General features: G+C 43.6%; 2 protein-coding genes across 7 annotated transcripts in view; one reads left to right on the top strand and one right to left on the bottom strand.

Moving 5' to 3' along the window:
- TRMT6 (tRNA methyltransferase 6 non-catalytic subunit) overlaps positions 1-18,088 on the top strand; it is a 62,657-nt gene extending 44,569 nt beyond the window's left edge. Inside the window, exons 14-15 of one of the 2 annotated variants that reach the window (XR_010405781.1) lie at positions 16,624-16,729; positions 17,856-18,085. The gene's annotated coding sequence lies outside the window, so the exon portion shown is untranslated. Of the gene's footprint in view, positions 1-16,623; positions 16,730-17,855 lie in introns of both variants that reach the window. The other variant, XR_010405786.1, reaches the window with a different exon arrangement.
- A 2,185-nt stretch (positions 18,089-20,273) lies between these two features.
- The window catches only part of SHLD1 (shieldin complex subunit 1), an 88,955-nt gene continuing 83,972 nt past the window's right edge, over positions 20,274-25,256 (bottom strand). For 4 of the 5 annotated variants that reach the window (XM_064572848.1, XM_064572845.1, XM_045885415.3 and 1 more), the window contains exons 3-4: positions 22,631-22,693; positions 20,274-20,933 (exon numbers count right to left, since the gene is read on the bottom strand). In XM_064572848.1, the coding sequence (XP_064428918.1) occupies positions 20,491-20,933; positions 22,631-22,693 (506 nt within the window). In that variant the 3' untranslated portion in view covers positions 20,274-20,490. The remainder of the gene's footprint in view (positions 20,934-22,630; positions 22,694-25,256) is intronic. The other variant, XM_064572846.1, reaches the window with a different exon arrangement.

Raw genomic sequence — 25,256 nt, forward strand, 5'->3', positions numbered from 1 at the left:
GTTGGTCTTTTGGCAAATCCTGAAGACTCAAACTTTAAAATATGTCCAGAATCTAACTGCTGATTTCCAACTCTAACTCATGCCACCACTGCTGCAAGTCACCATCTTCCCTCAGCTAGATAAACGAATGGCCTCCTCACTGGTCTCCCTGCTTCTCTCCTTGTCTCTTATTAGTCCATCCTCCATACTGCAGCCAGACGGAGCACACTAAAATGTCTATTCAACTCATGCCATCGCTTGGTTCAAAATGCTCCAATGTTTCCCATCTCGTGCACAAAACTAGAATCCTTACACTGACCACCAGCCCTTTATGATTTGGCCAGCCCTCTCTTACTTCTCCTGCCATGCTCCCCTGTGCACTGTGCTCCAGCCATGCTAGTTTCTGTACAGTTCCTAAAACATGCTAAGCATTCTTCTGCCTCAGGTCCTTTGCATTTACTGTGTCCACATACAGAGCCAGAGATCCACATGTTCCTTCCCTCCTTGAGAGCTTTGCTTCAATGTCACCTTTTCAGTGAGGGCTTCCCAAACCTTCTCCCTCCCCTGTTGCAGGTATTCCCTATCCTTCCTTCTGCCTTATTGTTCTCCAAGGCACTTATCGCCACTAGTAAAACAACATACGTATTTTTCCTTATTTGTATGCCGCCTACGTCTTCTACTAGAGTGCAAGCTCCATGAGGGCAGGGCTTCTTTGCCCGTTTCATTCTATACTCTGTTCCTAGTGCCTACAACAGTCCTGGCACATAGTGACTGCTCAGTGCATATTGTTGAATGAATGAATGATGCACAACCAGATGTGGGAACCATTGTTAGGGAAGACGTTCAAGCAACAGAAAGGTAGGTGGTCTGCTTTGGGCGATATTAAAACTACAACATTGTTTAATTTTAGGAAGAATATACTGAGTGCCTGCTGTAAGCATGGCACTGAGAAAGACAAAACAAGATAGAGGTCCTGACCTCTTCCCTCAATTTGACAACTGAGCACCTGCTGAGTCTGACATTGTGTGAGTTGTTGGGACTCAAGGACTGTTAGTACATATCATAACTGTGTTCCACAAGCCTATCAGGAGTTCAGAGGTGCAAATAAATAATTATAATCCAGGGTTCTGAGTGCTTCCTTAGTAGATGCAGTAAAGAATTCCAAAGGTTGTCAGGAAGGCCCCAAGCCTTCCACTGGAGCTGATTTTGAGCTGGCTTTTAAGTAAACATATGCCAGAGAAGCTTGTTATTTCCTAGGATGATGAATAACATTAAAGACAAAACAGCAGTTAAAGGCAGTGTGCCACTCATGCTGGAGCTGGCTTGTGCTAGTTCATGAGAGTTGACTGTTTCATTTGCAGGAATTTCAAGAAGAGTTGGCTGACATCACATTGGTAGCTTGAACTCAGCCATCGTGGGAATATTACAGCACAGAAACCATATGTATATATGGTCTATATGTATATATATGGTCTCTCTCTCCCTCTCTCTATATAGCAGGTCTTCCCCTGCCCAAAAGAGCTGGTTGCTAAACACTCACGAACACACCACCAGGTAAAGAACAGACACGATCCCATGGTTCACATGAATGGATGGTCATAGTAGATGTCACAGTCAAAAACAATACACTTAGGCAATAGTAAATGAGCTAGGCCTTCCCAGTGGGTGAGACTTGGGTTTGCCAAAGTGAATGTACTGGGTGAAATAATGTCCCCCCGCCAATTCATTTCCACGTGGAACCTCAGAATGTAACCTTATTTTGGAAATAGGGTTTTTGCAGGTGTCATTAGTAGAGTTGAGGTGAGATCAGACTGGATTAAGGTGAGCCCTAAGTCCCGTGACTGGTTTATCAGAGGAAGGAGAGGGAGATTTGGATACGGAGACAGAGGAGATCTGGGAAGAAGGCATGGGACAAGAGACACAGAAATTGAAGTGGTGCAGACACAAGCCAAGGAATGACCAGGACTGCTGTCAACCACTGGAAAGTAGCAAGGGGCAAGGAAAGATTCTTCCCTGTAGGATTCCGAGGTAGTATGGCCCAACTGACCTCTTGATTTTGAACTTCTAGGTCCAGAACTGCGAGACTATGAATGTCTGTGGTTTTAAGCCACCTAATTTGTTACCATATTAGGAACCAGGTTACCATATTGGGAAATTAATGCAGAACTACATGAACAAAGAGAATGAGAGGGGATGTGTACGAGATGACTGAAGGAGTGGAAAAATAAGAACTGTTGTCATTCATTTATTGAGGGCCTTTCTATACCTCCTCCATTCCTGTGGTGTGCTGACTGTGTCAGCATAATTTCTGTCCTTCTCAGTCCCCTGTTGCAGCCTTCCCTATCCTTCCTCCTGCCTTTGGTTCATTAACCTCATTTTGAAAATAAGAACATCAAAGTTCAGAGAAGTTAAGTGACTTGCGTAAGAACACACAGCTTATTAATGACTTAAAAAACAAGTGTGTCTGGCTTTTAACGCTCACCTTCCTTCCCCTGTGACACTCTACCACTTTGATATTCTCTTCCAAGTGGGCAAGAACCATCCCAACATCTCAGGACCCTGGGGTGGCTCAGTTGGTTAAGCATCTGCCTTGGTCTCGGGTCATGATCCCAGATCCCATGATCCTGGGATCGAGTCGCACATCTGGCTCCTTGCTCAGCAAGGAGCCTGCTTCTCCCTCTGCCTGCCGCTCCCCCTGCTTGTGCTCTCACTCTCTCTCTCTGACAAATAAATAAAATCTTAAAAAAAAAATAACCATCTCGGGCTCCCTGCTCCGCGGGAAACCTGCTTCTCCCTCTCCCACTCCCCCTGCTTATGTTCCCTCTCTTGCTGTGTCTCTCCGTCAAATAAATAAATAAAATATTTAAAAACATAAAAATAAAAAAATAAGAAAAAAAGAACCATCTCAACATCTCAAATGATAGAGACAGTGATGTTAAAATCAATATTTAACATCAAGGAAGCAGGGCTAGGAGACATTAGGATCCAAGCAGAGTTCAACACCTTTTGCCCTGCCAAGATCACCTCAATCTGGTAGAAAGATTCAGATGTCATTAAAAAATAGAATTTTAAATACCCACAGACATGCTAAGAAAAATGCTATAAGAGAACTGAGACCATTTATGTGGGAGGAAACCACCATCACAATCAAAAGAGATCCAAGCAGCTGACATTTATGTTGGTTAGAATCTCTTTTTTTCCCCCCAAATCATGCCTTTTATTTGGCACCCTGGTCTGAAGTTGAAAGAATAAAGATCTAGCTACTAGAATAGTAGGCAATAGTCACACAACATTCCACACATTTGTACACTTTAGAGAAGCTTTCATTTAAAAATAAAAATAATTTTAAAAAATAATAAAATAAATAAAAATAAATCCACCAGAGTTATAAGGGAAGATCACATCGAACAACTGTGGTTATACTGCCAATGAGTCCCCCTCCCCCCACCTCTAGTAGATTCATGTAAAAATGTTCTGAGTTATATAATATGAGGATTGTGTTTGAATTTGCATATTGATAAGGATAGTCAACCAATTATCTTTTTTTTTTTAAGATTTTATTTATTTATTTAACAGAGAGAGACACAGCAAGAGAGGGAACACAAGCAGGGGGAGTGGGAGAGGGAGAAGCAGGCTTCCCGCCAAGCAGGGAGCCCGATGCGGGGCTCAATCCCAGGATCCCGGGACCACGGCCCAAGCCGAAGGCAGACGCTCAACCGACTGAGCCACCCAGGCACCCCCAACCAATTATCTAATAAAAGAGAACATTCCTAACATAAGTGCAATAATGGAGTGGCGGGGAATATAATGAGTTCTATACGTTACCTTGTGTACAAAAACACAGTCTTCATACGAGATATAATTTTCTCATATGGTTACTCAATTTATTAAAAGTCTAACATTAAAAATACTGTCATTTTGCCTACTTGGTTTTTATTTTTTAGAGAGAGAGACAGACAGAGCACATGTGGGAGGGTGGGGGGAGCAGAGGGAGAGAGAGAATATTAAGCAGGCTCCACACTCAGCCCAGAGTCCAATGCAAGGCTCAGTCCCACAACCCTGAGATCACGACCTGAGCCAAAATCAAGAGTCGGACACTTAACTGACTGAGCCACCCAGCTGCCCCTTGCTTACTTGGTTTTTAAAAAAATTATTATTGAGGAGCTGCTGAGGACTGTTTCCATGAGGGAATTCCTTCCCAGCGTTTCTTAGACAATTTATATACTTTCCAGATATCAAATTCTGAGACAAATTGAGAAATTGGGAAAATAGGAGAAGGTATTACAATTCTCCTGTGAGAATTAAAGCTTAACCATGAGCAGAGAGATACCACTGGTCTGAAGGGATCCATTGAGGGGATCCACTAAAAGACCAGGAAGAGCTTTGTGCTCAGCATGAAATCTGCTTGAGATTCTCTCTCCCTCTCCCTCTGCCCCTTCCCCACTCGTGCATGTGCACATGCGTGCTCTCTCTCTCTTTCTCTCTCTAAAATAAATAAATAAAGGGGCGCCTGGGTGGCTCAGTCATTAGGCATCTGCCTTCGGCTCAGGTCATGATCCTGGGGTCCTGGGATCGAGCCCCTCATCGGGCTCCTGCTTGGTGAGAAGCCTGCTTCTCCCTCTCCCACTCCCCCTGCTTGTGTTCCCTCTCTTGCTGTTTCTCTCTGTCAAATAAATAAATAAAATCTTTAAATAAATAAATTAAATAAATAAATAAATCTTTAAAAAAAGAAATCCATAATAAAGAATTTCTGATTTTTTACTTCCAAGTCCCAAAGATTAATATGTTCTTGAGAATTTAGAAACACTACAATGAATGAGGATTTAAAAGGGTAATGAGAGTCTGTTTTGAAATTTTGCCTAGGGCCCATCTTGTTCCTGGAGGAAAACTAATGGTCTCCAGGAAGCACAGGTTTCTACAGGGAAACAAAGCTATTTGGTAAAAGTCACAGTCTACGGAAGCCACAGGGATTTGCTCTTGTTTGTCTTATCTCCGTGTTCTCAATTTCACCTGGAAACATCATTTCTCTTTTGTCTTGGCTTACAAGTCAGCTTATGTGCCTAAGGAGGCTTAAGTGAATGTGGTAGCTGAGGTGCTGTTTGGTCCAGAATCCAAGGTCTTTTAACTACTCTGTGGCCCAAAGCACTCAGCCAAATAGTAGGATCTGTGGCTTCCATTGTACAAACTACATGTGTTCCAGCCCAGACCATTTCATGTGGAACCAGATGTGATCAAACCATGTCATGTTCTCAGCAATGATTGCTCTTTTGAGAATAAATTATTCTCTATCACCCTATTAGAGATAACGGCATCTACACCAGATGCCCTCTGGTCCTGGGGGACTGGCAAGCAAAGAGAGGGCATGAATGAAATCCAGCAGGCCCATGCTTCACTTCTCATTTCAATCCAACTCAAAATGGAAGCCTCTTTGGTTTCCACTACTAGGAACCAAAGTTGTCCTTGGAAACCAGGATAAAGCCAGCAAAGAGCTCATGCCTCTTACACTTTAAGGAGTGTGATCGACAATGGTCAACCTCTGTTCCACTCACATTTTTTTTTAATTTTTTTATTGTTATGTTAATCACCATACATTACATCATTAGTTTTTGATGTAGTGTCCCATGATTCATTGTTTGTGCATAACACCCAGTGCTCCATGCAGAACGTGTCCTCTTTAATACCCATCACCAGGCTAACCCATCCTCCCACCCCCCTCCCCTCTAGAACCCTCAGTTTGTTTTTCAGAGTCCATCGTCTCTCATGGTTCGTCTCCCCCTCCGATTCCCCCCCTTCATTCTTCCCCTCCTGCTATCTTCTTCTTTTTTTTTTTTCTTAACATATATTGCATTATTTGTTTCAGAGGTACAGATCTGAGATTCAACAGTCTTGCACAATTCACAGCGCTTACCAGAGCACATACCCTCCCCAGTGTCTATCACCCAGTCACCCCATCCCTCCCACCCCACCCCCCACTCCAGCAACCCTCAGTTTGTTTCCTGAGATTAAGAATTCCTCATATCAGTGAGGTCATATGATACATGTCTTTCTCTGTTTGACTTATTTTGCTCAGCATAATATCCTCCAGTTCCATCCACGTCGTTGCAAATGGCAAGATCTCATTCCTTTAGATGGCTGCATAATATTCCATTGTATATATATACCACATCTTCTTTATCCATTCATCTGTTGACGGACATCTTGGCTATTTCCACAGTTTGGCTATTTCCACTCACATTTTTGTATGTGGTCAGAGGAGGAGAGAATTAAAATTCTCATTCTGATATAACAAGTAGGCTCTGAGCTGCTAATTAGGTATACAGGTAGATGCAGAAATAAAAGATGTACATCATATAGACATGGATGTTGTCTGTGGTGAAATAGTAGATATTGTAAATGCTGTGATGAGGCTGTCCATGACACAGAAGTAAATGCAGATGTAGCTGATATCTATATAAATATAGATGTACATAGAGTAGCTGCCAATAGAGATGTAGATGGGATTGGCAAAGCTTTAAACAAGGATGTAGTTGATGTGGATGATAGATTAGAGTTTCTCAATGTCAGCACTATTGACATTTTGGGCTGAATAATTCTTTATTACAGGGGCTGTCCTGTGCATTGTAGGATGGTTAGCAGCATCTCTGGCCTCTACTCACTAGATTCCAGGGACACGCCTTTCCTGCCTGGAGTTGTGACTATCAGAAATGTTTCTGCATGTTGCCAGATGTCTCCTGGGTACAAAGTTGTCCTGGTTGAGAACCACCGACTTAGACAATGTAGATGTAAACGTCAGGTAAACATTGATGTGGATGTGAGCATAGATGGAGACGATGCAGATGATGAACAAGAAAGTGTAGCTCTAGGTAATATAGATGCAAACATAGATGTCGGTAAAGAATATGTAAAGACAGACGGAGGAGATGATGTAAGAGGAGATGTAAATGCTATCGCTTTGAACATAGGTGTAGATGACATACGTGACATGGCTAATGCTGATGGTATAAATGTAAGTTGTATGATCTGGGGAGAAAAATGCTGGTGTTGATGATGATGATGATATAGATTAGGTATAACCAGTGTTCAGGTATATGAGATATCTAGATAGATCAAAATAAAAAGAATTTTCCCAATGTGAATTTAAGTTTTTTGAAGATGAGGATCATATCTATATATATTGATAGCTCCCAGAGCAATTTGGAGGTACTTATGAACAATCTATTGATTGTTTAATTAGTTCTACCCATTAAGAGCCAATAAAGTTATCTCTTATATTCAAGTATGTTTTCAATTAAGAAAACAGATTGTCTTCAGGAGAGTTTGTGGTTATTTAAAACTCCAAGTTATAAATAAAAGTATGTGGGTAGACATTTAAATACTCAAAACATAGCCTGTATATATTTTCCCAACATTTTGTTATGAAAATTTTCAAACATACAGAAGACTTGATAAAAATTTACAAATAAGACCTATATACCCACCACTTTACCATTAACATTTACTCTACCATTAACATTTACTTCACAATATATAAAACATTTACTGTACATTTACTATACTATATACTTGTTTAACTCATGTCTATCCATCTGTCCATCCATCACTCCATCTTATTGGTTGATGCATTTCAAAGCAAGTCCTACATGTGTTTTTCACTGATTCCCTAGAAGACTAAATTCCCCAAATACTACTTTTGACTTCCTATAATTACATATTGTCACCTTGCCTAGGACGGTCATAGGTCACCTGGGATGTTTTGCAGAATAAACCTTTGTAGAACTTAGGAGATCAAGACATTTGTTAAAAATTTGAAGCTGAAATTCAAGCAAGGTGAGACACTGAGAACAGGCAGGCTGTGGCATTTCTCCCACTTCTTTGGGAGAGTTTTCAGACCCTGGGCAAGCAGCATCCTGTCAGGAATGGCTTTTTAAGTGTGGTATTGCCTGAAGGCAGAGAAACTGTCCTGTGATCTACTAAGGTCCTTTTTGATAGAGCCATCTGATTCTGAGGTCTCTTATTCTCCACTAAAGACTGATACTCAGCGGGCGTCTGGGTGGCTCAGATGGTTAAACGTCTGCCTTCGGCTCAGGTCATGATCTCAGGGTCCTGGGATCAAGTCTCACATCAGGCTCCCTGCTCCTTGGGAGCCTGCTTCTCCCTCTGCTTTTCTCTCTCGCTCTGTCTCTCACGAATAAATAAATAAAATCTTTAAAAAAAAAAAAAAAGACTGATACTCAGATTGAAAAAAGAAAAAAAATCAATGATGAAAACCAGAAAGACATTAGACTTCAAGATATAGATAACTTCATTAGTACAAGATCACATGACAAGCGTCAGGTGGTTTCTCAACTCATTCAGTAAAGCTTTTTTTTTTTTTTTAAGATATATGTATTTATTTATTTGAGAGGAGAGAGAGAGTGAGCATGAGCGGGGGTAGGAGCAGAGGGAGAGAGAGAGAGAATCTCTCAAGCAGACTCCACGCTGAGCCTGCAGCTTGATGACGCAGGGCTCGATCCCACGACCCTGAGATCATGACCTGAGTGGAAACCAAGAGGCGGACGCTTAACTGACTGAGCCACCCAGGCGCCCCTTCAGTAAACCTTGGTAGTATGTTCACACACCAGACAGCAACTGAGGAAATGTTTCTGCTTTCACAGAGGTCCTAGCCTTTCTCCCAGACATTGCCAAGTTGTCAACTCACAGCTGGCTGACCCACAGTTTACGCAATTCATAGTCCTGTGGAACCTGACTTCTTCCCCTAGAAATGAGCAATACTATATTTTTCAGAATCACAGTTCTCTACATACCCAAAACTCATTATGCTTAGCAAATTTGTAAATCTCTCCAAGACATCAAAGCTGACAAGAACCCGCTGAAAGTACATTGGCTGTGGATGGCAGCATTTCCAAATATCCAATCAGATGTTTACTGAATGGAAGGAAGTGTCAGTCTGTTAAGTTTATTGAATTGTTACAGGGCTGTGGTCAGTCTGAGGGGCCAACATGTTACCAGGCTGGGCTAAAGAGGACTAGATGTGGGGTGATCCTACAACATGGGTGGAGAGCTACTGAATAGTAAACAGTGAAATTAGCAATCTGCACCAGTCTGTACTGAGATTTGGTTCGGGGGTGGCACCTCCTACTTGATTCTGGGAAGGTTTCCTCTGGGCTTTGATGGGGGGGAACAGAAAGTTTGTCCACAAGTCTGGAGGATGAGAGAACACAGAGTAGCAGATGCTGTAGATGCCCAGCCTGTATCTCCTTGGGCCTTGACATTGCATGTATAACCGACGTGATTTCCAATCACCAGCATGTGCCTCTTTACCTGAGGGCTCTGTGCGGTGCCTGGCGTCCCCTCTGCCCATACACACAGCAGGCCAGAAGTGCTGGAGTATGAGTGCCTCCCCGGGTGCGGCCTTTGACAAAAGACTGATGGGAGCTGGTGCTCACATGCCCTCGCTCTCTCACTCCTCGTGCAGGATAACTCTGAGGCTTACGTTCTGCCCTGGCGCCCTGAGTTCTGAAGGGGGATTGAGCTCCAGTTGCCCACAGGAGCAACTTGCTGGATGATGTACCTCCTATTGGCCTCCTTTTCTCCCATCTCAGCTCCCCGCTCTCCCACTCAAATAAACTACTTGCACTTGAATTTGTGCCCCAGAGTCTGTTTCTGAGGGGACCTAAACCAAGCCACACAGGCAGTGAACAAATGCTCTAAAGGTCCCTCTGGCTCATTATTTTCCGTCTTGTAATCCGTGAAGGCAATCAGAATGCAGAGAAGACAGGGCCTGCCAAACTCTCTTACCTCAGCCCAGAAAACTCAAGGGCATCTTTTCCTAGTAACAGAAATTCTGTGCCTTTGGGAACAGCAGTCACGGTGTCAGCCCTGGCTTCACATTACTTAACCACGCACACCACCTCCTCCCATTATGGAAGTTGAGAGCCATCAGAAATACAATGAGGGGGGACGCCTGGGTGGCTCAGCTGGTTAAGCGGCTGCCTTCGGCTCAGGTCATGATCCCAGGGTCCTGGGATTGAGTCCCACATCAGGCTCCCTGCTCCGTGGGGAGCCTGCTTCTCCCTCTGCCTCTGTCTCTCTCTCTGTCTCTCATGAATAAATAAATAAAATCTTAAAAAAAAAAAAAAAAAAGAAATACAATGAGGGAACAGAGGCAGAATCCTGGCCGTGGCAACAAATCTCCTATGGCCCCGTTCGTCTCTGCCCCAGCTTGATCTGTAGCAGCATGGAATACTTTCAAGTGCAAGTCCAGTCACTAATGGAACCCTTGGAGAAGAGGTTTTAATGGGCCTGGAAGACCCTGTGCTTACACTGAGCATCTGAGTGAAAGTCAAGGGGACAGATCGATCTTTGGTTTTCCTCCAGAGATTAGGCCAGGAGACAATCACTGAAACACCAAGACACAGAAGAAACTGTTAGCTCTTCAATGAGGTTAAAGCCTTTGCAAACTCGGTGCTTAAGGGGTGCTGTTTAGGGGCGCCTGGGTGGCTCAGTCAGTTAAGCGGCCGACTCTTGATTTCAGCTCAGGTCATGATCTCAGGGTCCGGGGACTGAGCCCTGCATCAGGCTCTGTGCTCAGCGGGGGGAGAGGGGGTCAGCTTGGGGATTCTCTCTCTCCCTCTCCCTCTGCCTTCCCCCTGCTCGTGCTCTGCCCACCCCCCTAAAATAAATACATAAATCTTTAAAAAAAAAAAAAAAAGAGTGCTATTCTGTTGATGTAATCCATTTTGGGGGTTGGGAAATACCTCCATATTTTGTTGAAATAAAGTAACTACTGTTGTCTATGTCTTTACACTAACAGAAGTTCAAGTGGAGAGATGGGCAGGTCATTTGCTGTTATGGGGAATGCTTAGCATCCTAATTCCCTTTTCTCTATGATGTGGGAAATGGTGAGAAGCAGGATTCACCCCCCTACTATAGAAGGGAGCCAAACCAGATGGCCCTTTCCCTGACCCCCGGCTGCTAGAGGACAGCCACATGATCTAGCCTCAGCAAATCAGGTGTTCCCACGCAGGACTTAATTTAGATGCAGGGACAGCTTAGAATTTAATGCAGCAGTGGCACCTAGGCTCCTGGACCTAGCTGCAGTGGTATTCAACAGCCAGAGAGCAGAAGGGCCAGAGTTAGGAACATTCCAACCAGACTATCCCTGTAGCATGACCTCAGCTGCGCTCCTCCTGCCTAGCCTCCTTTGGATCTGCCTGTTTTCAAAAACCTGATTATCCAGACTTCTGGTCAATTCCATTTGGCACCCATTCACCTTCTCCTAAAGTCAGCTAGAGTCCACTTCTGTTGTGTGCAGTGCCGAACTCTGACTGGCACAGAAAGTGACATCCTCTGGTATACAGAGTCACCCTGGAGGTTGGACACCTGGGTTCTTGTCGGGGAGGGGGTCATCTAGATAACTAGACAAAGGAGTCTTTACCTCCCTCCCTGCAGAGGGCTTGACTGCATAATTGCTAAGTTTCCCTTACTGTTAGGTAAGTATGTAAATTACTGTTCAAAGTCTATGATTCTACATGAAGTATTGGTCGGTGAAGACCCAAAGCTATTTGAGTTTCTGCATCCTTAGTGATAGGGAAAGTATGTCTGGAAAAAGGTGTCATTGTGTGAAGCCCACAGATAGATTTGGTCCAAATCAAATAATCAAAGAGTGTCTCAAGCCACTATATGTGTTCCCCAAAGGGGTGAATGTACCTGGTAAACACTGCTTTGGGCATGTCAAGGCCAAGAATATGCATGGTTCATTTAATAGTGTCCATAAGTGTCTGCTATATGAGTGGTCCCACTGGAGACAAAGAAAATCAGAGATCAGACAGTGAGAGTGACTGGCACTTTTATATATGCAGTAATCTAAATAATTGTGTAGCCATGAAAACAAGTCTGGGGAGTGGGAAACGTGGTCATAATGTGCACAAACCATGGATTTTTAGGGGGAGAGAAGAGGTCACTCACTTTGAAGCGCTTCCCATGTTTATACTATAACAGATGCTGGAAAAACCCACAGGAAACATGATGAGTCAGGAAAACTTTTGTGGTTTAATGATAAACAATTTATTTGGAGAGTAATTCCAGTTTTTACAGGAAAGCAGCTAGTGCAGATTGAAAGAGGTTTAAGAGATACAAATGCAATGGTAGATCCTTGTTTAAATCCTGATTCAAGTCAAACAACTCTAAGAAGGCATTTTTGAGACAATTGGGAAAAACTGAACATGGACTGAGTGTCAGATAACATTAAGGAGTTATGGATGATTATCTTCAGGTATTCATGGTCAGGTGGTGCTTTGTTTTGTTTTGTTCTGTCAAGTCCCTATCCATTAGCAACAGATGCTCCGTTCACAGGTGAAATAAAAAAATGTCTTGGATTTGTTTTAAAATACTCTAGCATTGGGATGCCCGGGTGGCTCAGTCAGTTAAGCGTCTGCCTTTGGCTCAGGTCATGATCCTAGGGTCCTGAGATCGAGCCCCACATCGGGTTCCCTGCCCAGCAGGGAGCCTGCTTCTCCCTCTGCCTCTGCCTCTCCCCCTGCTTGTGCGTGCACGCTCGCTCGCTCTCTCTGACAAATAAATAAATAAAATCTTTTAAAAAATCATAAAATAAAATACTCTAGCATCATACTCCTCAAAGTATGGCCTGTGGATCAATGCCTATTTACAAATTGTGTGCTGTTGGTCTGTGGTAAGTGCAGATATTAACAGTAAGGGTTTAGAAACTGTTATGACACTTTGCATTGTCATGGCACCCAAGCAGGGATTAGTGTGTCATTGGCCGGGGAAGAGCCCGGTCCCGGTGTTGTTGAACTTGCACGGTGAGCTGCATGTGCCGTGAGCATGAGCTGTGTGCTGGAGTGGGCCAGGACCGAATGGACATCAGACAAAAAGGCCCTTCACCGTTGACAGCTGAAGAAGCAAAGCTTTAGCACACATGCAGAAAGGCTGGGGGCAGGGGGGATTAATGAAAAAGAGTGCAGGAGGCTGGTGGCTGTTGAAGCTAGGTGATGGGCACATAGCACAGTGCTCTCTACATTTGTGAAAGGTTGAAGATCTCCATCATTTGGTTTACTAAAAATTTAAAAAGAAATCTAGTCTGTCAAGGGAGATATTTTAAATAGGTACGTCTTCAGTACATTTCATAGGTTTATATCGACATGTATAGCATATGTATAATAGGTGTGTGTTTCACATAAACTACTATAGAAATGACATGCAGAATAATACATAGTTCACACAGGGATTAGGGTTCAGGTAAAACTTTATTTTACAGAAGTCGTGGGTAAACAAAGTAATTTGCTGCGTCATGAGCTTGGTGAGCTTTTATTATATAATAAATTCTGATTATATAATAAACTCCTTGATGCCAAGGTTTCCTGTGAGATACCACTTCTGTGTCTCCACAGGACTCAACACAGGGTACCTCAGAGTAAATGGTGCTTAATGAACACTCGCTGGTAGGCTAAACTCAGGAAATGAATTGCTCTGAACAGTAGTTTAATTTTCCATGCAGTAACGCCACACCGCTCAATCAATTTGAAAATCAGTTTCCTGAATCCACTCTCGTGGAGATTTGTCACAGAATGTTTGAGCCTGAGGGGGACTTGGAGCTTTGCTGATGTCCTCATTCTGCAGATGGAAATGAGGCCTGGAGGAGTTAGATGAGCCTCACTAGACATCCTGCTTGTTAATGGCAGCATTGTGCCTCTGCCAGCTCCAGTTGGACTCTTCCTTCCACCATGAGGTTTCCCAGAAGGGCCAAAGCCACCTCCTACTTTCCCCCACCCCTTACTCCTGCTTTGCAATTATATGGTTTCAGTTGCAGGAAAGAGAAAGTGTTGTCAAGCTCCCTCTACCAGGAGGCTGAACAGAAGATGGGACCCCACAGAACGAGCTCATGTCATAATCGGTATTTACCCAGGACTGGTCTGTGCCTAGCCTGGCTAAGACAAGCTCCCTAGCCTTTAGGAACTTTCCATCTCTTTGGGGAGAGAAGATGTACACACATTCATAGCTACAGGAGGGTCCTCCTATGTAAGATTAGAGCATAAATGAGAGGTTGGGTAGAATCATGGGGACTAGAGAAGGGATGGGATGTTTTGGAGGCCATGGAGCTCGGGCATAAGGTTTGAGGACTGAGAAGAGGGAAGAACACAGATTAGAATAGCGTGGGCCTGGGTTTGTGCTTCACCCTGTTGGTGTTAAGGAGCTTGGGAAGTTTCTGGGGGGTGAGGGGAATGGTAGAATGGGATCTAGTACTGACTAGATTTAGGAAGACCAATATGGTAGTAACAGTGCATGGGAATGGCTGGAAGCAGGAATATTAAGGAGGGCCTTAAGGAGATAAAAGCTCAGAGCAGGTAATGGCAGGAGGAAGAGAAAGAAGCAGCAGATGTAAGAATTTCAATTTTTAAGCAACTCCCCCCCCCCCCGAAAAAAAAAATCTCCAAAAAAGCCAACACTAACTGCCAGGTGCTATTCTAAACACCATACAAATATGAACTCATTTGACCATCCTGAACTAGGTACGATGGTTACTTCTGTTTTACAGATGAGGAAACTGAGACACAGTAAGAGCAAATAACATGCCCAAGGGCATATGCCAATAAATGATAGAGTCAAGATTCATACCCAGGCAGGGCCTCCCAGGTCTTAGCTCTTAAGGATCACTGGCATGCTATAGTGGAATGTTTAGAAGCAGAAGTCATGATGAATCCAAATTTTTTCAAGCCTGAGTGACTTAGCAAATGTTAATGCCATTGATGGATTACATATATCAAATGGGAGTATTATCAGCCTGTGGGAAAGAGGATACACTTGACTTTTTATACATTTTGTTTATGGTGACAAGAACATATCTGAGTAGAATGTCCCATGGGAAATCAGAACTACAGGACAAGCTTGGGGAAGACACGGTTGTAAGTTTGTTTCTTTATTTCTTTCAACCCTTGAAAAATGTTGTGCCACTTTCCTCGGGCCTCCATGATTTCAAAAGAGAAATCTGCTGTCATTCGAATTGGTGTTTGCCTGTAACTAAGACGTGCATCATTTCTCTCTGGTTGCTCTTAAGATTTTTTTCTTTTGTTTCCAGAAGTTTAATTATGCTGTGTTTTGATGAGGATTTCTTTAGATTTATCCTAGTTCAGATTCATATTAGCTCTTGAGTCTGTAGGTTTTGTTTTTCACCAAATGGAAGTTTTCAGCCATTATTTCTTTGAATATTTGTTAAGCCTCACAATCTTTCTTGTCTCCTTCTGGGATTCTGATGATATCAATGTCAGTATCTTTTGTTACTGTGCCACAGATTCCTTTTCTCCCCCCACTCCCTGTTCTCTTGTTTGTCAGATTGAGTAAATTTGACTGAACTGTTCTCAATTCAGCGATTCCATCTTCTGTCATCTCCACTCTACCATTGAACCCATCCAATGAGGTTTGTTTGTTTTTTTTTTTTTAATTTTGGTGGCTCTGCTTTTCAGTTCTATAATTTCCACTTGGTTCTTTTTTGTAACTTCTATTTCTTTGAGGAGGTTTTATATTTCTTCATATGTTTCAAGGGATTTCATAATTACTTGCTGAAACCATTTTATGGTAACTGCTTTAAAATCTCTGCCAGATAGTTCCAACATCTGATTCATCTCACTATTGGTGTCAGTTGACTATCTTTTCTCACTCACATTGTGATTTTCCTGGTTCTTGGTATGACAAGTGATTTTTTTTTTTACTGTATCCTGGGCATTTTGCATATTATGTTAGGAGACTCTTAATCTTATATAAATCTTCTATTTTAGTAGGCAGCCACCCTGTTTGGGCTTTGGATTTTTTTTTTAAGGTTTACTTTTGTAGTCTATAGTTTCTTTTTCTTTTTCTTTTTTTTTTAAAGATTTTATTTATTTATTTGACAGAGAGAGAGATAGCGAGAGCAGGAACACAAGCAGGGGGAATGGGAGAGGGAGAAGCAGGCTTCTTGCCGAGCAGGGAGCCCGATGTGGGACTCGATCCCAGGACACTGGGATCATGACCTGAGCCGAAGGCAGACGCTTAACGACTGAGCCACCCAGGCGCCCTGTAGTCTATAGTTTCAGTGACAGTTTTCTGAGCCCTTGCAACGCTGTTTTGGTCTACTTTGTTCTGGTTTTGCTTAAGCTCCCACTGGATCCCTGCATGTGATGCCTACATGGATATCATTGGGCAGATACAGTGGGATGCCCTAGATCACCACCTGCCATTGCATGGAGGGCTGGGAGACACCAGGCCTGCTGGCGCGACTGGTGCACATGAATGTATCTACATTGTTCACTTTTTATTCTAGCATTTTTATGATTTTATCTTTTTATTTTTAATCCATCTAAAATTCATTTGGATATCAAGAGTGAGGTGAAGAATACTCTCCTCCCCCCGTTGGGGAGCCAATTACTCTAAAACCATCTGCTAAAAATTCCACCTTCTCCTTACAAATTTGAAATGCTACCTTCATCAAATTCTCAATTTCCATGTGCATTTATATCTATGGGCCGAACTCTTTTTCTTAGATTTGTCTCTTTTTGTTGCTGCTTGTGTTACTGTAGAGTTAAAAATGTTTTCATATTTGACAAGGCTAGTCCCTTCTCTTTAATTTGCTGACTGTGTTTTGCTTTTTAAAAGGATTTGCGACATGGCTGCAGGGCAAAGACAGGCAAAGGAAGATGTGGCTTGATCTGATAGAAGTTTCTTGCAGTGTTCCAGGAGAGAGATGGTGGAATACTATAAGGTAGGATAGATTATCTATCCTATTGTCTTCCAGATTTCAGTCATTTTCTGGTATACCAGCTGTGTAATTTTTGACATATCTATACGTTGTCTGCACTGTTAACTTTTTCGCTAATTCAATTCACTTTTTAAAAGAAGATTATTTATGGGCACCTGGGTGGCTCAGTTGTTAAGCGTCTGCCTTCGGCTCGGGTCATGATCCCAGGGTCCTGGGATTGAGTCCCACATCAGGCTCCCTGCTCAGCAGGAAGCCTGCTTCCCCCTCTCCCACTCCCCCTGCTTGTGTTCCTGCTCTCACGATCTCTCTCTCTCTCTGTCAAATAAATAAATAAAATCTTAAAAATAAATAAATTAATTAATTAATTTTAAAAGATTTATTTATTTATTTATTTATTTATTTATTTATTTATTTTATTTATTTAGAGAGCACGTGAGGGGGCAGGTAGGGGAAGAGGGAGAGGGATAGAGAATCTCAAGCAGACTCTGCTGAACACAGAGCCCAACACAGGGCTCGATATTACCGCCCTAAGATCAAGACCTGAGCTGAAATCAGGAGTAGACGCTTAACCGACTGAGACACCCAGACCCCCCTAATTCAGTTCACTTTTAAATTTTAAATATTTATATTAGGCTTATCCTCCGTGCTATCTGTAAAAGCACAGATTAGATGCAGTAGCTATATATTTTTCTAGCATATTAAACCAAAGAGATAACAGTGAAAAGAAACATTGTTTTTCCATGTGGTGCCTACGGTATGGTGTCAGCAGTTTGAGAAACAAAGGGTCTGAGCAAACCATTCTCATCTGTTCTCCAGATGAAAATCCTCACTCAGAAGGGAGCCGCCTGGGTTGGCTGGTGATCTCTGTCACTTGAGCTGGATGCTGGGCGCACGGGTGGGTTCAGGGTTCAGTTTGTGAAAATCATCAAGGGGTTCACTTAGAAATACTTTTCTGTGTGATAGGTGTGATTCAATGAAAAGTTTTAAAAGTATCTCCATATTGTTTTGTGCTAATGACTGGTACTAAAATCTGTGGCATGTACTCACGCAGGTCATGCAAAGCAATGACTAATGGAGTGAGTAGCCGCCATACAAACTTAAAACACTGGTAACACTTTCTCTTCTTCAGAGTTCTGATGTTCCTGCAGGCAAATCCACCCTCATGGAGACTGCTGGAAAGGGCCGCAGAGGATATCACAGGCCAGTCAAATTGTTCACGGGATGATAAGACGTTGGTGAAGTGATCTGCAGGGCAGAAACAGACGATAATGCCAAAGGCCAGAGCCTTAATATCCTTATCTCTTAGTCTTTATTAAAGGTAAACAGAGATAAATGGCAAATGCCATCCGAACCTCACGAAGATCAAATTAGAGAGCGAGATTGCAGGGAATCAAATTGTACTGACCTGTCACAAGCACTTACTCAGATGTAAGCAAACACACAGCACACTCTTTTCTTCTTCTTCTTCTTTTTTTAACCCTAAGGTGATTCTGGCTTTTAGATTTCTAAATTCTTTGGTCTCAGAGTCTGTCTCCTGCTGAGCACCCTCAGCACCCAGAATAAAAAAGGTTACAAAATCACTGATAACTAAAATCTCTCTGCCAAACAGAAGTAGCTTCCATCTTCTGTTCTTTAAGAACAGTAGAAAATAATCCAGTCTCCTCCTGTTAGTGGCCATGGAAACTAATCTCCAATATTTCTTTCAGCGACTGAATAATACTAAAAACCACAGCATTCTTCAGAGTCATCCATTAACTGGCTCCACACTAAAAAACAATAAAACTACCGGACCTTAAAATTCAACCTGCACATGGTCCATGATAAGTACCCCCGGTTTCCCGATTATTTCGGGGCCAGTTGAATAGGAGAAGCCCCTGGGGAGAGAGTCACATGATTGCTTGTCAGAGAAAAACCTGGAGTCTTTTTTTTTTTTAAAGATTTTATTTATTTATTTATTTGAGAGAGAGAGAGAATGAGAGACAGAGAGCATGAGAGGGAGGAGGGTCAGAGGGAGAAGCAGACTCCCTGCCGAGCAGAGAGCCCGATGCGGGACTCGATCCCTGGACTCCAGGATCATGACCTGAGCCGAAGGCAGTCGCTTAACCAACTGAGCCACCCAGGCGCCCAAAAACCTGGAGTCTTGTTTCCTCAAGTATCTCTGAAAGACCTACTCCTTTCCTATTTCCTACCATTTGGGTCTCCTTCCAGTGGTGTTTCTGCACTTCAGTGTGAAACACTGTTTCTTACCTCTGATCGTCTCAGAACTGGAAGCCCCAGTATGGAATTGCTGACCTTTAGAAGTCTCCTCTCCCCAGCCGAGCGTTCCCAAGAGACCTGCCTGAGAGGGCTCCCTCACTCTTCATGGACACTTGGAAGCCGATCTATTTGCAAAATCCGCTTTCTGGCAAGCTTCTGTCTTAGGCCAACCAAATTTCACCTCCAGTTTCTCAAAATCTATCTGCATAGGGTTGCCAGCTTCTCGGTTTCCCCCGAAAGAAAGACGAACCTCCTTCCGTCAATGTCATGTATGGGAAGGGCTGTCAAGGCAGGGATCAGCAGGAGGCCTCCAATGACAGTTTCAGAGAGCTTGGTGCCAGGTGATGTCATTCGACCCCCTGAGTCTCGAATGGGGGCTCAGGACACGGCCGTGGAGCGGAGCACCTGCTGGCACAAGCCTGGGCCAGCTATTTAAAACCACGAAGCAAGGACAGGACAGGGGCGAGGGGCCAACTGTTCTGAGGGTGCCGAGGGTGCTGGTAGCAGGCAGGCAGAAGGCAACAACGCCGGGGAGGAATCCACCTGGGCAAAGGATTCCTTTTTCTCTTCCTCCACGGACGGCCAAGGCCGTACCTCGTCAGCCTGGCGTGGCCTGATGGAGCTTACACAGACTTCAGTAGGTGGTGCACATTTGTTTTCTTCACACCTTTCACACTGGCAATCTGGTGGAGACAAAGAGCCTTTCTTTCCTTTTTTTTTTTTAATTTGCGAATCTTAGCTCTTATTTTAGAGGGCCCAAATGTTCCTTCCACGCCCTGTTAGTATTATAAAACAGGGAATTCTGGCTTTGGAGAGGCAAGGGTATGATTAATATGTGATGCATCTTAAACCATATTTAAATCTTAAATGTATTTTGGGAAATACATTCTCAACCACATGGTCTCAGTTTTACAACTTGGTAGGATTCTTATACTTGATTCGGCACAGAGCTTTAAATCCTTCAAAAGACTCATCTAATGAAAAAGTCTGTTCTCTTAGGTTGGGTTCTCCTAGAAGCAGACTTTGAGTCAAGGATTCAGGTACAAGAGCTTTATTAAGGAAAAGCTCCCAGGAGACACCAGTAGGTGAACGGGAGAAGGAGGACAGGGAGACAGAAGAAGCTGAGCAAGGTGTGATTTCGTGGGAAGGCCCAGTCTTGGCCTGATCCAGAGGGGAGTCCTGGAGAGTAAATTATGCCTCAGAACATGTCCTTCCTTCCTCGGGACAAGGAAGCTGTGCTTTTGGATTTCCCAACCAGTCAGTCGCTGGCCTTAAGTCAAAGGGAGTGGTAGGGTGGGGTGGGGTGGGAGGTAGTGTGGACACAGGGGCTCTCAGGCCCACAAACACTGCTGGCTCTCCATGTGAGCTGACCTGGCTCCGGTATCAGCTCACAGGGGGCTGCACCCACAGGGCTGGCCAGAGAGGCCCGAGGGGATGTGGGTGGGGCCCTGACAGCGTGGGCCACAGGGCCATCCTCCACACTGCCTTTTCTTACCACCGGGAGCTACTTAGAGATCTTTCATCACCTTCTGCTGCAAGAGGAAACGAATGATGTCTTTTGAAAGTCCCGGGGTGGGCTTTTCATCATCCAGAGACACACCTCCTTCTCCCCGTGGGTAGAAGTGGGTGTCCTTGGAATGCCTCCGTAAGACGGAGCAGCCGTCCCGGTTGAAGATGACCTGGGCCATCTGAAAACTGCGAAGGGCGTACTTTTGGTTCTCCTGGCCCTTCAGTTCGTTGATTTTCTGAGACAGGCACTGGCAGATGGATGCGGAGAGTGGATTTCTAGCGGCTGGCTGGGGATGGCCAAACATTTCATAGAATCTATCCAGGGATTTCCGAAGCCCATCATCCTCCGCCTTGGTCTCCGTCTGGCCCTTCACACCAGGGTCAAGCCAGAAGTTCTCAGAGGTCCAGGAATCATTTCGTTCACTATTTAGGTGACTGGTGTCTGCAAGAGAGAACACATTCCAACACTCGAACACATATTCAAAAAAGCCAAAAGCAGATGATGTCTCTTCAATTCACCACACCTACTGCTCTCAGGTGACTGGTAATGGGCAGGATTAGCTGATTCCAGAATTGATTCCCACCATCCTATGCCCCTTGTTTGCTCAAAACAAGAACATCTTATTTGCATGTTTCAGGAGTTCTTCATCTATGGTCTTTGCATAGAGGTTCAGGGTAGCTGTGAATTTGGATGGGGAAAAAAATCATATCTTTATTTTCACTAACCTCTACCAGAAATTAAGCATTTCCTTCCATAATAAATGTAGGCAACAAACCTATTAGCAGCAGTACCTATGACTTTGTTACCAACAGCTCACAGCTATTTTCACATCACATTATAGTTTCCAGAAGATGTTTTTAAATATCATTTATGCCTATCACTATGCTATGGACTGAGGTGTGGCCCTCCAAAATTCTTATGTTGAAGCCCTAACCCCTAATGTGACTGTATTTGGAGATGGGGCTTTTAGGAGGTTATTAGGGTTAAATGAAATTGTAAGGGTGGAAGCCAAATCTGATAGGAGTGGTGGCTTTATAAAAAGAGGAAGAGATCTCTCTTTTTTTCTGTCTCTCTCTCTCTCTCTCTGTCCACGTGCAGGAACTGAGGGAGGACCATGAGAGGACACAATGAGAAGGTGGCCTTCTCGAAGCCAGGAAGCCCTTCCCAGAACCCAGCCATAGTGGCATTGTGATCTCAGACTTCCGGTCTCTACAACTCTGCGAAAATAAATTTCTGTTGTTTAGGCCACCCAGTCTATGGCATTTTGTTATGGCGACCCAAGGAGACTAAATTACCACAGTTATTAGTCCTGATACTAGATCTTATTATTTAAGCATTAATTTACAAAGCATATATTGGAGACTCTTAACTATAGGGAACAAACTGAGGGTTGCTGGAGGGGAGGGGGGTGGGGAGATGGGGTAACTGGGTGATGGGCATTAAGGAGGGCACGTGATGTAAGGAGAGCACTGGGTATTAAATGCAAGTGATGAATCACTAGATTCTACCCCTGAAACTAATAATACAAATGCAGTAAAGACCCCTAGTGTAGACAGTGCTGGGCATTTACACAGTTCACACACTGTCTTTCTCTATTCCCTACACTCATCCTATAGACTCTTTGTCTCTCAATTAAAATCACCACCTTTGTGTTTTTTAAAAGAGTAACAAATAAACTAAGTGACTCAATAATAGACAATACTAAGCCAAAATTGGAGCCAAACCCTAGTCCCTGATCTCACTTTCTGTACCTCTCTGGGAACCCTAATTCTTAACATGGGAATCTCTCAGCTCTTCTGAAACAAAGGACTTTCCTCTCAACGTGTTCTAGGAAAGATCCCACACAAATAATTTGCAGAATTCCTTACGCACCAACCAGTTTTATTCTTTAAAACTTTATACTTTAAGTCAAAATATTATATTTTCTTTTTCTGCTCTGATAGAAGCTTTACTAAATTACTAGCTTTAATTCCACACACACGCCCCTCACCCCCACTAACTCAAGTAGTAGCTATCATAAAAATATTTGCACTTGCTAATGATGAAGAAAGTTGTGTGATACAGTGGGTGGTTTTAGAAAAGGAGAAAGGATTTGGGGATTTGCCTTTAGTCTTGCTACTAGCTAGACAGCATCCTACCTTGCTGCGCTTTGGCTTTCTCATCTACAAGAGTTTCAGTAAACGGTCTCTCTTCGAGAACTTCTGCGGTAAGACAAGGAACAGAGAAGTAGATAAGCCAAAGCATCCGAGGATATGGACACATGTGGTATGAGACACACGTAGGCCCACACGTGGACAGACATTCACTGGCCCACCATATAAGGAGCCCAACAACAAACCACTTAGCCACCTTGAAGAATGGCTGATTCCAGGGTGGTTACAGGAAAGTACATGATGGGACTGGTATATTTTATTGTTCTAGAATGCTCAAATACTGATGGGGGCTTGTCAAGGGGGAGTAGAGGCCAGCTCGAAAGGGATCACCTGGCCACATCTGGAACAACTTGAGCATGAAAATAAAATGAGAGTAACAGATGACAGACCATTTATTAAAACAGAAAACCATGAATCCATAAAATAATTGAAAGTTTGTTGAGGAACAGGATAGTTGCAGTCTCAGAGTACTTCCCCCTAAAATACTTATTAGTCACAAATGGAAAAAGAATAACTTCATCGTGGAGAAACCTGGCACATATCACCTCAATCAAGTCACCTAAGTGAGGGGACCAATTGAAATCCTGTTGCCATGGGACCAGATGCAACAGGAAGACCCTGAGCCCCTTTTCTGATAGTCCTGCCAAAGCTGCATCACCTGAACCCGATTATGAGGAAGTGGCAGACAAAACCAAATTGAGGGACATTCTGCAAAAGGACTGGCCTATACTCTTCAGACGTGCCAAGGTCATGAGAACCCAGAGAAGAGTGAGCAAGGCTGTTCCACACTGAAGGGCACCAGAGAGACATGACAACTAAACACAGCACATGATTTTCACCTGGATCTTTTTGCTATAAAGAACATTCCCGGGATCGCCTGAATGGGAGCTGAGGATTAGATGGTAATAATGTACCCCACTAAACTTCCTGATTTTGAGAGTTTCATTGGGTTATGGAAGAGGATGTCCTTGTTCATAGGAAAATCAGGGGTGGTGGGCATCAGGTTGGCAACTTACTCTCAAATAATTCGTGGGAAAAAAAAAGTTCTTTGTATTGTACTTGCAAGTTTTCTATGAGTTTGGGATTCTCTCAAGAAAAATAATGAAAACAAACCTCTGGAGGAATAATCGTTAAAACTTCCTTTGGTGGCCTACTTTAATATTAACACAAACAAAAAAAGCCTTAGCCCAGGGCTTGGCAAACAGTCCTTATCTAACAAATGGTAGTGGCTATTACAGAGCCAAGGGGAGAAGGGGGCGGGCAAGGGATCCCACGATGGCAGGATGAGCTGTCCCTTCCCACCTTCTCCCCCAAAGATGATCTAGTCCCAGGGACGTAAGGCAGGAAGACAGGGGCTGAGAAGGGTCAATGGGGAGAGTGGAAGAGAGAAGGAAGATCCTCAGCAGTGACACTGAGAAAGCTGGGGAGTTCCTCAAACTGCCACCCGAGGCAGCCATTGACCCAGAACCCTCCCAGTAGCACAGCATGTACTTGTTAAGGAACTGGTCAATAACTGATTTGAACCCAATGAGCCTAAAAACTGGGCTGGTCTCCTCCGTTTTTCATGTAAATCTCAAGCAGATTGCAACTCATTTTCAAAGAAATCCTCCTTCGCCTTTCCAGAAGAGCAATGACAACATGGGTTGAGTTATTTACTACATCAGTTCTTTTGAACACCGTCCACAGCTCATTTCAGTCGTTGACTTCCTTTGAAAACTTGCTTTACTACCAACAACAAAGCTATCTCTCTAATCATGTGGCTGTTGGCAGCCTTTCGGATATCTGGGATTTCTTTGCCAGCAAATAGAGTTAATGCTTTTCTTTTCCTGATGCGCCTACATACGGACAGCATGGCGATCTTTGATAACTCAGTCAGTCCCTGCACCCTCACAGCTAAGTTCAAACCGCACCTTGTTCTTACATTAACATAGCCCAGATTTGTAGGGCTCTCAACTTGGGACAGCAATGTCTACTCTAGGGAGAGTCTGGGGATGTTTGTGTGTCAGGGATTGGAAAATGCTACCTGTATTTAGTGAGTAGGGTCAAGGATGTAAATATCCTATAAGGCACAGATCAATCCCATACAACAAAGAATCATCCTCCCCCAAATGCCAATAATGCCTCTTACCCCTTGAGAGGAACAGTGGCTCAAAGGCTGGATTCTGGGAAGAGTAGGAAGTGAATGCTGCATCCCACTGCGTTGTAATATATTGCTTTGCCTTGCCCCCAGGCACCTTTGGTGTTGATCCTGCACAGTGCCTTTCTTGCTGGTACCCATTTGTACCATGCATTCCTCCCTTCTCAGACCTTGAAACCATTTTATTTTTCTCAGCAAGGGCCCCAGTCCCAGTGATTTTGGCATTATCTAAATTGAGTGGAATTTCCCTTTTTTTTTTTTTGAGATTTTATTTATTTATTTGACAGAGAGAGACACAGCGAGAGAGGGAACACAAGCAGGGGGAGTGGGAGAGGGAGAAGCAGGCTTCCTGCAGAGCAGGGAGCCCGATGCGGGGCTCGATCCCAGGACCTTGGGATCATGACCTGAGCCGAAGGCAGACGCTTAACGACTGAGCCACCCGGGCACCCCTGGAATTTCCCTTTTTATCGCAAT

This window comes from Mirounga angustirostris, unplaced genomic scaffold (assembly GCF_029215605.1).
Source record: "Mirounga angustirostris isolate CCGP_5_RB_7025 unplaced genomic scaffold, mMirAng1.0.hap1 SCAF_10, whole genome shotgun sequence".
NCBI lineage: Eukaryota > Metazoa > Chordata > Mammalia > Carnivora > Phocidae > Mirounga > Mirounga angustirostris.